This window comes from Lutjanus erythropterus, chromosome 18, assembly GCF_056507025.1.
Source record: "Lutjanus erythropterus isolate fLutEry1 chromosome 18, fLutEry1.hap2, whole genome shotgun sequence".
NCBI lineage: Eukaryota > Metazoa > Chordata > Actinopteri > Lutjaniformes > Lutjanidae > Lutjanus > Lutjanus erythropterus.
Genome location: NC_139334.1, coordinates 13,099,114 through 13,115,114, shown reverse-complemented (window position 1 = coordinate 13,115,114; position 16,001 = coordinate 13,099,114). Strand labels below are relative to the sequence as shown.

The 16,001-nt window shown below is 38.2% G+C and overlaps 1 protein-coding gene across 1 annotated transcript in view; it reads left to right on the top strand.

The window, feature by feature from the left end:
- ltk (leukocyte receptor tyrosine kinase) overlaps positions 1–16,001 on the top strand; it is a 72,147-nt gene that overhangs the window by 15,935 nt on the left and 40,211 nt on the right. The window contains exons 2-5 of the mRNA XM_084741787.1: positions 9,260–9,358; positions 11,258–11,407; positions 12,568–12,796; positions 15,019–15,158. Of these exons, the coding sequence (XP_084597913.1) occupies positions 9,260–9,358; positions 11,258–11,407; positions 12,568–12,796; positions 15,019–15,158 (618 nt within the window). The remainder of the gene's footprint in view (positions 1–9,259; positions 9,359–11,257; positions 11,408–12,567; positions 12,797–15,018; positions 15,159–16,001) is intronic.

Sequence of the window (16,001 nt, the reverse complement as noted above, 5' to 3'; positions counted from 1 at the left end):
TGAAAAGCGGTTAACCCCCACGAGCCTTGTTTCTGAAGCTAGAAACAAGCTTACATTCCTGTTAAATGGACATTGGAAACAGACAAGCATTTTAAATTGCTTTTCCACTAAAGTATAAGGTGAAGCTGTCCAATTTGTGTCTAATTGCATCATTTTCTGATGTTTAATTATTCAGGCTCTATCACTGGGAGATGAGAGTCTCAGAGTTTAATTTTTTATTTAATTTTCTTTAGTCTGCCAAAAGATGTCTTGAAAAACATCTTTTTGCATGCTTTAATGCACTGCACAACTGCAAGCATCATGCACAACACAGCGCTGAATGTTAAAGGAATAGGCAAACATCTTGGGAAATACACTCGGTCACTTTCCTTCGGAGAGTTAAATGAGAAGATCAATACCACTGTCATGTCTTCATGGTCAATATGAAGCTGAAGCCAACAGCCTACCTTAGCATAAAAAAAGGAAACGGAAACAGCTAGCATAACAGAATCAGTTGTCTTAGACAGAACCCCAAAATTACTTGTATGTTCAGGAAGCTTTTTGCTTTTTGTCACATTGTGTTTTTGGCTGGTGATAATTTTGTGGCCTGTATATGTTTAAGTTAAAAAAAAGTTCTCTAGTGGCTGTAATAACTATGACTCTTGTCTGTTAGGAGCTGAGGTGACATTACAGAGCCACAAAGTCTCAACAAAGTGTGTTTGTTTAACCACAAACAGCTGTTTTATTGCTTTCACCATCTAACCAGAGTCATTTTTGGGAAAACGATAATTTTATCATTAACACACTTAATTCCAATTTGTCAGAAAAAATAAAATAAAACCCACTAATACAGTCTTGGCTCGTCTTTCCACCTTTCCACCAACAATCACCTACCGATCAACTCTGGTTGTTTTTTGTCAAAATAGACCCTTTATTCACAGCAATAGATGTGAAATATTCTGGCTGTAATTTCTGTCAAGTGTTGATGAAGATGATGATGTTAGAATTGTTTTGTGACGTGTATCTTGCGCTTTGAAAAAAGGTCTCAGTCTGTCGGAATCCTTTCCATAATTTTGTGAGGCACTCATAAAGATTTTTGAGCGTGTCAGTGGCAAAACAAACACTTTTACTGGGCGTACTTTGACAGTGCACAATAGTTTCCCTCTCCCTCAATACTGGACGAATCTAAGAAATGGTTGTTTCTAATTGTCTCTTAGTTACCCTTTAAACTTTTATGGAGATTATTACCTTCTGCTATAATTACCAAGGCTTGTTCCCTCAGACACCTTTATGATGTGTTTCTGAAAAAGTACCGCACACATAACAAGAAAAGGCTCCACAATCTCAATGGCAGTGTGAGTCATAATAACAAATTTGAAATACTGTATGAGCATATAGCTGTGAAAGCCACTGTTAGTAGTCCACCCTGGAGGGGCAGCTTTACATAATAATAACCATGAAGAAATTGTCATGTTCTTTGCATTAAGTTAGTGTTTTCTGTGGCCTGTTTAGGTAATGCATTTCCTCTGGCTGTGTGGAAACATGGAGGGGCAGTGAACCTCTCTTACTGCTTATCTGTCCGGCAGCCTGGTGCTTTCTCCTTCTCTATCTCCCTTCACAATGTGCTGAAGTATACTGCATATAAAAGTGCATCATCTACCCATGTATGCACACCTGTTGTCTCAGTAGGCCCCTCTTACATACAACGCCAATGGATGGGAGCACTGGCTAATGCTGTAATTTTACAGTCAGTTTTACATCACCTCAGTGTTGTTGTTACACCATCAGTCTCCCAAGAAAACACTGCCCTCGTCCTCTAACCAGTTGTTGTTCAGTTAGACGCTTCCCTGGCCAATTTCCAGACATGTCATTGACTTTGTGTCTCTGAAAGCTTTGGTAACTGGTTCTGACTAGATTTGTGGTGTTTAGAGAAGACAACAAGATAGTTAAGGAAAGCCATGACCTTGTCCTTATGACAGCCTGCGGGCTAAATCTAGGTTTGTGAAAGGTTAGCTTATCTACGCAGCCTCGGACGTGAGGAGTTCTGGTGCCCGTGCTGTGATAAATACATTGACTGAAGTTTGGCAGAGGCTGGTCAGAGAGTGTTTTTTTTTTAATTTATCACACCTTTTATAAGCGAGAAGATTCTTTGATCAGGCTGCACAATCTTGCCGAGAAGTCGGCACAAAAATTGATGCCTCACAGTGGAGGGCGAATGTTTGTGGGTGAGAGTTTTGTTTGATTCCAGTGTTTTGCTCTGTTTTCTTTCTCAGACACCCTCATAAATGAAGTACAGAGTTCTTTGTGTGCTCATAGCTGCGCACTTGCAAGTGATTACAAAGGCTCAGAACCCCCTCAATAACGATATTAACAAGGCCATGCGTAAACTATTTACAACATGAGCCATGAGAATACTTTTTCTTATTTGATTTGAATATATGAAGGCTTACCTTTCAAGTTCCTCTCAGTTGCGCTTTTGTGTTTCTCCTTGTCAGTGAAACCTTTTCTAAGCCTCTATCTGTCTTCACACCTGATGCAGTGAAGTTATTTAAGAGGATCAGGACTTCATTGAGCAGACGGAAAGGGATGAAGCTTCACTCTCAGCAAATGATGACTCAGCTTAAACAACTGTACAAGGAGATTAACTCTTTGCCTTTTAGACTTTCATATTATGCCTGTACATGTGTTACATTTTCATTTTTTCTCCTAATCATGCTCATATGTTGCCAGTGGTGAGTTGAAGCACTGTTTTAGAGGAATCAGGCAAGAACTTTCAATCAGAATTACTTATGCAATGACCTCAGTCTCATTTTGGTTTTGTGGATGGTAGTGTCGGGCTGTTGTTCTGTCCAGCACTTTGATCCAAACTGAAATATCTGAACAACTATTTGATGGATTGCCCTGAAAACATTCTGTAGTGATCTTTAATGTGGTTTTCAGTCAAATGTCTTGATTGCCATGAAGTTACAGATACACAATAATATCAGGACCAATAAATTAGGATAAATTTTGTATTATTACTTATTAATCCAATAATGAAATTATTATGAAATTAATAAAATATTATTAACATGTTAATGATTTGCATAAAAAAAGTTTTATGGTCCTTATCCTCAGGTGTGCATAAACTACAGCTTATACATATGTATAAAATTTTAAAACGTGGAATTATTGGTTATTGGTATTGGCCATTAGAAGCAGAAATCATATTGTGCATCCCTACATGAAGTTTTCATGTAGAGTCATTTTAGTGGTTGACACATCACAGTGTCTTTACAGGTCTTGGGAAGTTCTAGTTTTATAAAACTTTGTGGCTCCAGAAGAAGCTGTGCAGAGTCTGATAAACTGCCTGAAGTGATTTCACTTCAGTCAATATCACTTGGGATTAAGAACTTCAGTTGAAAATTAAAACAAAATCTGGAGGTGTGGGGTGAGATTTCCAGACTTCTGTGGCCCACTCCTTATCTTTGCTGCCGACTAGTAGCTTAAGGCTACATTACCTGCCACGAACAAAACACACCTGAATCTCATAGCAAAGTGTCAGCGGTTGAGTTGCTTTGTTGGTAATGTAGATGTCAAGTTTTGACAAGGAAAGAGAATGTGTGGAATACAAAAAGCAGCATGTTTGGTTCTGTTGCATCGATTTCAATACTTTGATACCTCAGAGCTGCTATCATCACTGTAGATTCTTAATCTTGTTTTCAGTCAAACACTATTTACAGGTTGTCACTTTCATGAGCTCATGAATAGAAGATGTGGTATTTGTCAGTGCTGAAAAAGATGCAAAAATAGCATGCAATCAATACATATGGTCTAGCAGATACAAGTGTTAGATGCAGGGCAGAACATTGATCTGAGACCTTCTGGAGCTGCTTTCAGGGTTATTTGACCTGACAAACAGCCAGTATTCACAAAATAATTTCCCATAAAGCTTTGTAAACAGGCCCAGATGTCTTTTCACTGATCCTCTGAGGGGAAAATGAAAAATTAGTCTGTGGGAGATAGCTAGGAGTGGAAAGGAGAAGCATCCCTGGTGGTTAGGTATATCAGTGGCAAAGTGGCCCCAGCTATTTTGCTCCCTTTTCTGTTACAGAACAACATCAGATAACTTTTCTGAGCAGCTCCACTACAAAGCCCCAACCTTGAACTAAAGTATAATCAGTAGTAGCTTTTCAGCTCAAAAAACTGTTCAAGTCACACAGCTCAAAGCAGAAAACATCACCAGCATCCTGGATTGTCATCAAAGTAAATAGCTGTTGGCTAATGATGTGGCAGATCATTCAATGTTTTTTCATCCCCTCTGTTTCATGAAAGAGGATGTAATCATGTTTTTTTTTCTCCTTCATTTTATAACTCTGGACATGGCAAAGACAGGAAGTTTGAATTCTTGGGGATTCCCACCAAAAAAGTGTTCGCTATTTAATGCTAATAATAGTGTTAATGTTTTTTCTCCCCCTTCATTCATTATGGGCTTTTTAATTTTTCCGGTTTCCATATCAGGAATGTCTTCATAGCTACTTTTATTCCATAATTACTGATGAATAGCTAAGCTGCCATTCAAGTACATGACCCCCCTCACCCCCATCACTGTCATAACTAATTGCTTTTAATAAACTGTCCTTTAAATAATCCAATTTGCTCTGCTTGACCTGTGGGGCCTTGCCTTACAGGCTCCAGAGAACAGTAATGTCACTGTCCAGGGGCCAGTGGAGGGGTTAAGTTGCGATGACCCATGGAGATATGATCACCATCGTCACTGTCTGCTGGTCATGCCAGTTACTATGTTGAATGTTATGTCACGTGTAAAGTGGTCAGAACAAGACCACGTTTGTCGGTTGTTTGTGACGAGCGTTTGGTCAGCCTGCAGTGGCCCTATTTCTGTATTAATTCTGTTTCATACGTCCCTCTATCTTTTGTGGGGACTGAAATCATTCCCAGCATGCACTGGGCTGAGACATGATGTGTATTGGGCTGTGCAATGTCACTGGCCTAATGGATAAAGGCAGACAACCAAGGAATTAAAATATAATAATAAAATTTAAAAAAAAAGATAAAAATAAAAGATAACTTTGGTATTTTTCAGCCTGGGTCCTATTTTTCCATGTTTTTGTGTTTAAGTGACAAATGAGAACAACAAACCCATCTTCCTCTTTAAAAAGCCTGAACCTGCCAGTGCCAAAAAACAAGCACTTTAAGTGGACGTACTTCAATGGTGTGAAATTGAAGATTAGAATTAAACAAAGCCAAATGTAAATCAAAATGTAGATTAAATGCTTATTGTCCTGTAAAGTATCCAGAGGTGGGTGCAGTTGTTTTTAAATGTGTCTGCAGATCCTTTTTTAAGGCTCCATACAGCCTGACCAGTTAAAAGGTTAGGTTGCAGGGGGATCCTTGAAACAAACTAGTTTGTACGATGTGTCATCTGACAACATTGGAAGGCAAAACATCTTCATACTTGTTCTGAATGGCCAAACATGAAGGCAGGGTGAAGAGCCTGATGTGCAATAAATAATGAGGTGTAAGTATGAGAATTTATTTTTGGACAGATGTGCACACAAAAAGTGACATAAGTAATTCTGAAAGAATGAAAAAGAGAGCCTCAGAGAGAAGTTCAAACCCTGTTTACTGTCTAACCTCCACACATCTGGTATTAAGAGGGTGCGAATGTTAGGCTATTCACTTTGGAAAGTTACAGAAATTGTTGGACTTTGTTTGGCCATCTGAGTTGGATTAGAGCATATTGATGCCTTAAGGGCAGCTTCTAACCTGAAACCAAGCATGAAAGCCTATAAAATACTTGTCAGAAAGCCCTTTCTGGCAGAAACATCGATATCAATCAGAAATAAGCAGCAATAGTTGTGAGAAATGGTTGTTACTTAAATTGAATGAGCCAAGAACTCAAAGTGAAAAGCAACAAGCAATATCAGAATCTTCTAAAAGGCATATGTCAACATTGTCCCCACTTATCAAAACTAGTCCAACTCAACACACCATGTTTACCTTCTCTTGATTAATTCAGGGTTATGTTCATTGTCACAGCTCTGGTTCTGTCTGTGTCTTTTGTTAATAGAAATACTGTTCTCACTTATCAGTTCTGTTTTATCCCACTTTGCTGTTGTGGACTTTGTCACTCTTTATACCATGTCATCTGACTTCCTAAAGCCTTTCTGGCAGAAAGCTTTCTGAGCTTTCTGACAGAAAGCAATTTCTGCATGAAATCTCTCTGTCCTGGAGGCTAACTTCTCCCATGTGTGTGCTGACATGGTAGCTGAGGGGGACCTATACAAGGTGGAGGGAGTGTTAGGATTTTTATCCACTCAGTGCTTCTCTTGTCTGAATTATTACATCTGGACAGAAGGATGATACTGTTTACAGACATTTTCATAAAATGTGAATAAATAAAACAGCATTTTGAAAAGTGACAGTATAATGTTTGCCTCTAATTCTCAGTGAAAATTGAGCCCTTGCAGAGAACCATATTCACACCCACTGGCAAATTCACTTTATCATCAATACTTTTTTCCTTCTTCCTCATCTGGAAATCATAGTTTCATAATAACTCAGTACTTATCTCATTATCACATGAATGTACCTTTATTATCACAAAATAGCAAGATACTTGGGCTGGGCAATGTCTATCAAATTGGCATATGTCCATGTCCACAGTGAAACAACAATGATATTGTCGCTGGGTCTAATAGGGTCTTCGCCTCTCCACCACGTCTGAACTTAGTTGTGTTTAAAGGGAAATAATTAAAACAACGTGAAGACGTAGTGCAATAAACAGCAGCCACAGCTTCTTTTTATTTTCTCTCCCACATGTCAAAAACAGAACTTAGGCAACAATTCTGTGGCAACTCAGAGGGGACATGCTACCTCAAATAGAGAGGGCTTTTAAATCACAATGTTACGATGGTAGAGGGCTCAGTGGTCAGTGACATCAGCCCAACCCTGAGACCTGTTGCATACTACTATTGTTGCCTCTCCTAGCTTCTGTGCGCATTGTTTCTCAGGTAGTGGGTTTTCTAAACTGCAAAAGCAAATCTTGATCTCTGAGTGTTTAAATTATCAGCAATTACACAGAATATTTGATCAGGACACGTGTGTAATCATCCACAAAGTTGGGGTAAATGCTCTAATGAGGATTGGCATCCAGTGAGCCACACTACACAGCCGATAAATTGAGTGTATAGTGCATCATCTCCTGCTAATGCACTAAGAGGTTGGTCACACGCTTGTGCTGCCTAAAATGCCATCAGGACAATACGTTGAACGAATCTCAATCATCTTGAGTATCTTGCATAACAGAAATTATTAGAGGTTTTCTAGGGACACTGTTGACAATTAAGCTCAGTATATCAAGATTTATGTATTCAAGGCATGCTGTAAATAAATGTGTTGGCTTATATAAAAGCTCCTCACTTGCTGCAATTATCTCCCTTTTGTGCTTTTATTGTTTGTTTGTTTTTAAAAATTGTTTGTTTCATTTAAAGCTATTCCCATCAGTTTTGGGTCTTGACACCATATGAGAAAAAAAACCCAACCCTTTTAATCACTGAGATTTCATTTGATGATGAACAAGACCCTTTGCATGCAACTGTCCATCAAACACATGATTCACAGTTTGAAACAAGTAAGTTTTGTGTCAGTGAGCTGAAATTGATCATATTTTTGTCATTTTCAGTTCCCATGTAACAGCTAGCAAGTGCCAGTGGCTTTCCTGTTGGTCTAGGAGGCTGTGTTTGTCCTGGTGACTGGCCATGTTCACTGGGAGGCTGCTGAACCCAGCATTATTGGCTGCTAACAGCAGCTAACAGTTTAGCAGTTAACTACTTTAGCAGCAAGTCAGCTAAAGCCATCTGTTAAAAGTTAGTCAGAGTTAAAAACTCTGGTATACTGCGGCTATGGAGAGATTTACCCAGTGGTTACAAAATTAATCAGCTTTGGTAAGGGCTTCAATTTTATGGATGTTCATTTATGTGTAAAAGTCCCAAACTGCAGGTTTAATTATGACATAGTATATACAGACATATAAAGGAAAAACAAATAACTTTATGTCTTGTATTTCACTTTATTTCTTCCTTTGATTTGTTTTTGTTCAGGCTTTGTAAATCTCCATTCTGGAGTCCATCGCCATCCCAGCTCACATTAGGGAAGAGGGAAAATACAACCTGGACAGGTCATCAGTCTATTACAGGGCTGACACATACAGTATCAGCCAATTTCAAGGCTCATCTGTATTATATTTGTGTAAAATATTTTTAATAACAGACGTAATCGTAATCACTCTGTACGTATTTATTTTTATTTACTAATGCCAAATCTACGGTATTATTATTTATACTATATTAGGCCTGATCATGAAATACTCAGTAACAAAACTATGCAAGAATTAATTTGAAACTTTGTCAAATTACATTAAAGCAGCAACACAACTATTTGAACCAGACAGGTCTCGACATTAAAAATGAGGCAATGGAACAGAAAAGAGGGAGAGACGGACGCTCTTAATTCCCACCATCCACAAACTGGACATCATTTTGAAGGAGGGTTTTTCAAGGATTGGGAAATTAGTGTGTTTTTGTATAGTTGTACTGTATATTGCAGTAATAGTGTATGGTTATCACAATGTGTGGTTCTCACAAAATCTCACAGTACACCTGGACTTGCCTTGCCACATAGGCTTGGGCGATATCTATTTTTTCATACCTTAACACGGCCTGAGCATCATGAGTAAATCCCTAAATGCTCCCAGGGCAGAGGTGTTTTTCTTTTCTTTTTTTTTTTACAGTCCTGTATCTTTATCTCCTAGATGCCATACATCATCTCCATATCAGTTTAATAGACATAGCAGCGTCTTTATTTATGACAGTATTGAAATTCATACCATCAGGATTACTTACTGTCCTACCCTATTCACGTAACAGCGTAGCTTACCGACTTTTATGTCACGCTTGATAGATATAGACAATCTTTTTAAAGAGGAATTTGAAATTGTAAATGACAGTTGTCGGGGCATGAAACCAATGATCTGTTGATCTTTACAAATCAATACTCGATAGTCTAACAATGGCATGAACATCAGTGCAAGAGAAAATGTTTAAAATGAAAAGTCTAACCAAACCGTGACCTTCAAATCGAAAGTAAAATTCATTTGTTGATTTGGTCAGTGAAATGATTGTATAGCAGCTTGAAGTCCTGTATATATGTATGTATGTCTTACCCTCATAAGCAAAGCTAGTCCTGTAACCATTCTCTCTTTCCGTCTCTCTCTTCACAGCTAGCAGTGCCTGCCACGCTCTTTTGGACAGATTTCTGGAGGAGAACTTCTCACATCAGCTGTTTCCTCATCACTTGGGCTCAGAAGATGATGGCCAAAGTAAGAGTTGTGTACTTAACGATGTGCTCACACACATTTGCACACACACGCACACAGAAAATAAATATTCCCATGAGCATTTGTGGCATTATTATCATTACCTGAAATGATTACCTGCATCTATTTCAAGTAGACATTGATCTGAATGGAAATTGGCTTGACTGGAAAGCACAATGAAGAGAGGAATCTTTGATTAGTGCACCTACAGCTCCTGAAAATTCAACTTAGGTCAGGACTGTTTATATTGCCAATTATTCACAAGGAGAAAAAAAAATCAAGGAACAGAAAATTTATTATGAAGCTCAGGTGCAAGCTTGATTGAGGTGTAACAACACTTCTCCATTAGATTATGAAATTAAAAGAACAAAGCAGCACACAGGCAGCATGCTGACGCCAAGAAAACAGCTTGGGAAAATGCAAACCAGATGCATTTTTAGGTCATTTATGATCAAAGGAAGCACATTTTTTAGTTTTATGACAGGGTTTCTATGAAATAACAACTTCATATTCTCCCCAGAGGGATTCGTATGGGTGTTTGCCGCACTGAATAAAGTTATAGTTTCCTCTCCAGTCATCACATGATGTCTTGAACGCCTCCTCTTTTCTCATCCTGTTCATCAACCTCCCCCGCCTCCCCCACCCCAACACACACACACTATCAAACTATCACTCAAATTTTACAAAGGGTCTCCCTGTTTGACTGTTAATCGAATCTTGGATTTCAATTAAATTTGAACCTAGTTTGAGTTATGAACCAATGAAATGATTAGTCTGTGGTAGAGGTCATGATCCAGGTGTGACTCCAGGAATTTTTCAGCTGTTATTTAATATTTATTTTTTAAATTATTTTGAAAAACCTTTGCTGTTTTTTATTTAATAATAATAATAATAATGATAATAATATATTTCACCCATTCTTGAGAATTGGGATAAATCATGTCATACCAGAAGAAATTAAAATTATTACTTATCACCACACGAATTCCAATTTCTTTTGCCAAACATTTATTGATGATTTATATAATATTTTGGTCTGCCTTCGCAAAAGAACGTTACAAAATGCATCACAGAACAAGCTAAGAACATATAAATCATAAAAACACCCATAAAAACATGGCAATAAGAGAATAAAAGTATTAAAACAAACCACATAAACATAACTAAAAATGGCAAAACTATAACTATAACCAGAATAAAAACTTAAAACTTGTTAATCATCACAGTAATTTCCTGAATGAAAAACATCTGTTACATGTATCACTATGTCTATTTTTGTGTTGTTCTGTGTGTAGAGTATTTATTTATTTATTTTTTCTTATTAAAATGGAAAGTTTTGGGATTTTTCAGTGTTGGTGTGTGGCCTCATATATTTCAGATTTCCAGAAAAACAGCTTGTTAAGTTGAGATCATCAAATACTTTTCTTGTGATCCCAACAAAACAAATTGGAAACTGTCATCCTTGCCTGTCCTCATTCTGGGACTTCTTCTTTTGGCTCCTTTCGGGGAAATCACAGATGCTGTTTGTTCTCTGTAAAATCTTGTTGGCTAGTTGGTTTTGAAAATTCAAGATTCAGTCTGTTAAATATTTGTGTTTTTGTGCATCAAAACATCTTACAGGCATATTTGGTCAAAATACTATGTGAAACTTTGCACAATATGAAAATTAATTAATCATGAGTTATTTACGAGTAGTAGAGCATTGTTTTGGCAGCTGTAAATGTATTATTTTTTTCCTGCTTAAAACACTTAATCATCTAAAATATGATGATAGAAGAGAAAAATACCACTTTGCCATTTCATTAATGACTGTGAGTTTTTTTTGCTAGTGTCTAGTAAATTCTTCACATCCTCGAATATTTATCCAAACAACACTGACACTCTCATCTTTCTGTCTCTCAGTAACCTCCTGTGATTTTGAGTCTACGTGCCCCTGGAGTTCATCATATCACAGCGAACAAAGTGATTGGTCGGTGGTGTCGCCACAGCAACCAGAAAACGTACAGGCTGGGATGATGCCTGTGACCGACCACTCAGTGGGAAGCTCTGATGGTAAGGTACAAGCATGGAGGGGATTCTGCATTTTGTTGTGTGTGTGTGTGTGTGTGTGTGTGTGTGTGTGTGAATTTTAATTTAATTTAATGTTCAGTTTATTGTTTCCTTACTAAGTTTATACAGTAAGGCAAACCCAGAACACACAGTTACAAAACCATGACACTACTCTAGAGATAAAATGGTATGAAAATTTTATATCATGGTTATAGTGAACAAAATTATTGCAGTTATCAGTATAATTGCAGTTTTATTAAAATGCGATAAACTGTACAGAGCGCAAAGCACTGATACATACACTGAAATCAGTTTGCTAAGTTTTATATTGAAAACCTCTCAACGATTTTAAATGACATAATTTCCTTCCTGATGTGTCTGAGACTGTTGCTAATTGCTAGCACTTGCTTGGAGCTTGTTCACAGCTAATCTCGCATCCTAATGGACCCATCAGCCTAAATTGTTTTGTGTATATAAGTGCCAGTATGCTGAAGGACCTCTGTGATTCACAGTTTTTAAAGAGAACGCCTCGAGGGAATTTCTTCCAACTTGACTTAAATATTCACTTGGACTCAAGGATGAACTGATTAGACTTTGGTGGTCAAAGGTCACTGTGACCTCACAAAACATGTGTATGACCATAATCTCAGTATTCATATGGTAACTATGACAAACTTTCACACAAATGTCTAATAGGATACCAGCAGTTCTGGAGAATATTGGTGAATTCATCCAAATATTCTTTTCCGGTTGACATGCCGAGATCTGCTGCCATCTAGTTTCACTCCTGCACTATTCTATGTACCTTAAAGAAAACTGAGCCTATACTATAAAACCATTGCATTAAAAACTTTGCACATATACTGTATATATAAGAAAACTTTACAATACTATATAAAAATACTTTATTCAAACTTTGTAAATCTCCACCGGTTGCATCCAAGAGTTGTGGTGTCACTGCAGTAGGCACTTCACCATCTTTTTGGATCTGCACTCTACTGACTGCAATCTTCTAGTTTTGATTTTGTGCTTATCTCTTATGCTGAGTCTGATATCTGTCCTAATGTTGAAGCATTTGTCAAATTGTTTACAGGAGTGACAGAATTATGAAGCTGCTCTAAAACTGTCAAATATGAAACTTCTATTCTGTTTTATTACCCTAGGCCACTTTCTTCTCCTGAGCTCCTCCCCCGCAGCCGAGGCCTCTGGGAGATGTGAATACCACCTAACCAGCCCAGTTCTGCAGGAAAGCAACAGATACTGCATCTTGCAGGTTGCTCTGTATGAAGCCGGTCCAGTGGCGGGGAACCTCACGCTCCTAATCAAGCCAGTTTTCTTAGGTTCAGCTGTTCAATCTGTGGTTCTCAACCACGGGAGACGTGATGACCGCAGGTCAGTGAACACACTCAGAACAGGCTGCCCATATCTCTGATTGCTGTTTGTACAGGATGGTTATTTATTTTTTAGTGTACTAATGCAGCACAACATGTCAATTCAATTAGTGTCAAAAAGCAAAACCCTGCATTTGTACTGATTGAAGTGCTTGTCAAGTTGAGGTCCAGCCTGTAAAATAAATAAAGGGAGCTTAGATTCACTGCAATGAAAGTTGACTGAGGCTTTCAGACACAGCAAGGGCACAGAAACTAATACATTTTACTTCTGTGGTACTAAAGTTCAATGAAGAAAATGTTTTTTCGCTTTCATGTGGGACAAACTGTAGAATTGTGGCCATGTTGGGACAGCAGTCCTCTGTGTATTGTTTGGGAAATGAGGACAGGTATTTCCTATTGATCTAATGCTGAAGTACAGCCCTCTTTAGAGCAGCTAAAAGCATTCATGTCTCTAGATGCAGACTCTGGAAATGAATTTATGTATAATTGGTTAGGACAGAAGAGGGATGGATGGGCATATGCAATCAGGTTTCTACATTGGCTTTGTTGGTGTTGGTGCTGTAATGGACTTAGCAGTTCCATTATGAGACACACACAGACGGTGGTTACATTTATTCAGCCACTATTCATCCCATACCAACCGATAGCTGTATCATCTGGATGGACCCTCCATTTAAAGCACTTGTTCCATCACCCGTGACATAAATTTTACCGCAGTGCTGTGTGTGTTGTGATGTTTCACCTGTACGCACGGTTCTTAGAAGTCAGCAGCTGTCCTAATTGAACATCTTTCCTGCTAAACAGAGGCTCAATATTCCTGGAAATGGCCCCGAGATTGTATGTGTTATCTTCATTTCACTGTGTGTTCCCAATAGTGAAATATTACTCAGCCATTTGCAGATTTGTTTTAGACTCTGAGAGATGGATTTGTACTGTGTGAGGTAAAGTTAAGTGAAGATGCCTTCAGCATCACCTTCTGGGATGAAAATAATGTCAAATGTCATCTTGTCCTGTATGCCTTGTCGTCTCTTGGTTTTGTGCAAGTTGTGGCATGTGGTGGAATCGAGGAAGTAAAAAAATAACATAACAAGCAGTGTTGGGAAACAATACTTCTAAAAGCAGCTTATTAGATTACAAGATTACCACCATCAAAAAGTAACTGTTGCATTACAACATTACCTACTGAGATAATGCTTGTCAGCAGACAAGCTTACTTTTGCATCCCCAAACATGAAAATCACTTTGCTCTTCCTTGCACATGTTGGTTATATTATACACTGGATGATTCAGTGTCCACTGAGACTGTGGGTCTGTGTCTGTCCTGTGTGCCCTCTGGTGACAGGTGCAGGCAGCGGCACTTCTCGCTGCGATGAAAATCTGTACTGCTTATCTGAAAACGCAACTAAATAACTGAGTATTTGGATTGCAAAACTAATAAGTTACATTGCTCGTTACAACCATAAAGTGAGATGGTTGAGTGAGATGAGAATATTTTTTTGATGCTATTATTTCGAGATCAAAACTGTCTTTTGTCTTCTTGAGAAAATGAGATAAATAAACCAGTGATCTTGAGAAAATAAGCTTTGTTATCTTAAGATAATGAAATCATCAACTTCATCAAAAGCAAAAAATGAGAGTTACGAACTGATATAAACAATGCAGTTTTCAAAACAAACCAAAACACCTTCTACAATTTTTTTTGACACAGGAAATATATTCAGTATGTTTGCAAGGGCTTCATTTTGGATTTTGATGACAAATGAGAATTGTATGAATGTTTATTTGTGGTAAACTACTTCAAAGGATCCATGATTACCAAGCTGCTTGAGTGGTTCTTTTCACATCAACTAGTAAAGGTTTTTATTAACTGTCAGTGAAAGTGAAGACAGCACAGAGCTCAAGTGGGGAAAATACTCACACACATTTTTAGATTGTTATCCAGATTGTCACAATTATGTGTTACAGCTCATTATGGCAAAAGTGTTCCTCATTATGTTTGTAGACAAAATTTCCAGACGTAAGTCTTCACAGGAAGATTAACTGAGTGTTCCATTATCTTCTAAGTAAACCTGTTTTTCATTTAATTCTGCGAACAGAGGAGCAGAGGAACAGTTTGCTGCTTTGGGGTGTATTATAAACATGGAAACTATCTAAAACGTTTTCAGTATTGCAAAATGCATATCATGATAAACAACATCATTTCTCTGTGATTGGTTGATGCAGAGCTGAGTGGGAGGTTCTCGAGACTGTGATTGGTCAGGTGGATGAGCCCTTTCAGCTGACCCTGCTCTACACTTCCTGTTTGGGGGAGGATGGAGCAACTGTGGCTCTGGACTCTCTGGAGCTCATAGACTGTGAATCAGGTGAGTTCATCATCTTTTATAGAGCTGTGACTGACTAGTTTCCACCCAAACCAAAAGGTAGAGTAATTTGTTCCTTTGATAAGCACCTTTGACCAAACGCAGAAAACAGAGAGAACCAGCTGGTTCACAGTGGCACATGACTGGAAACATCTTTTTTAAAGTTTTCTGCTGAAAAGATAGACAGTGAAAAGGTTTTTGCTCTACAAATTACTCTCATGGCTTCACCTACTTGCAGGGTGCATGAAAATGAGAAAGTGTTAAGGAAGTGGTAGTATCAATAACGACTTCATTGTCACATGTGCTCCAGCAGCCCAGGCTGACCCTGATGAAGGCCACAAGCCCCAAACATATAGTTGTTTCACCACATTTTGAACAAATAACTCTGTCTTTCTTGTTTGGCAGGTGTAAGTCTCTTTTGGATAACAGTTTCTGAAATATGCTTATTCAGTTTCTGGCAAACTATTCCTTGGCTGAGAGCCATTATGAAGCAACCAGTGGAGACTCCAGGAGGCTCCTGCTCCCACCAGCCAAGAAATAGTCCAGCATATAACCTCCCATAAAACATTTGTAACAAATTGTTACTTTTGTTTCCATATAGGTTATACAAATGAGATTACAAGAGGCTTTTTAGTGAGTTTAAGAGGTACTGGTAGTGTGATTTTGTAACCTTTGCACAGAGCCAGGCTAGTTGTTTTCCCTTGATCCCTGTCTTTGTGCTAATCTAAGCTAACAGGCTGCTGACTGCAGCTCATATTAAACAGATATGAGGTTCTTGTTTAGCTTCTCATTTGACAATTGACAAGACATATTTTCTATGAAGCGCTCCTTTAAGGAAACATACAC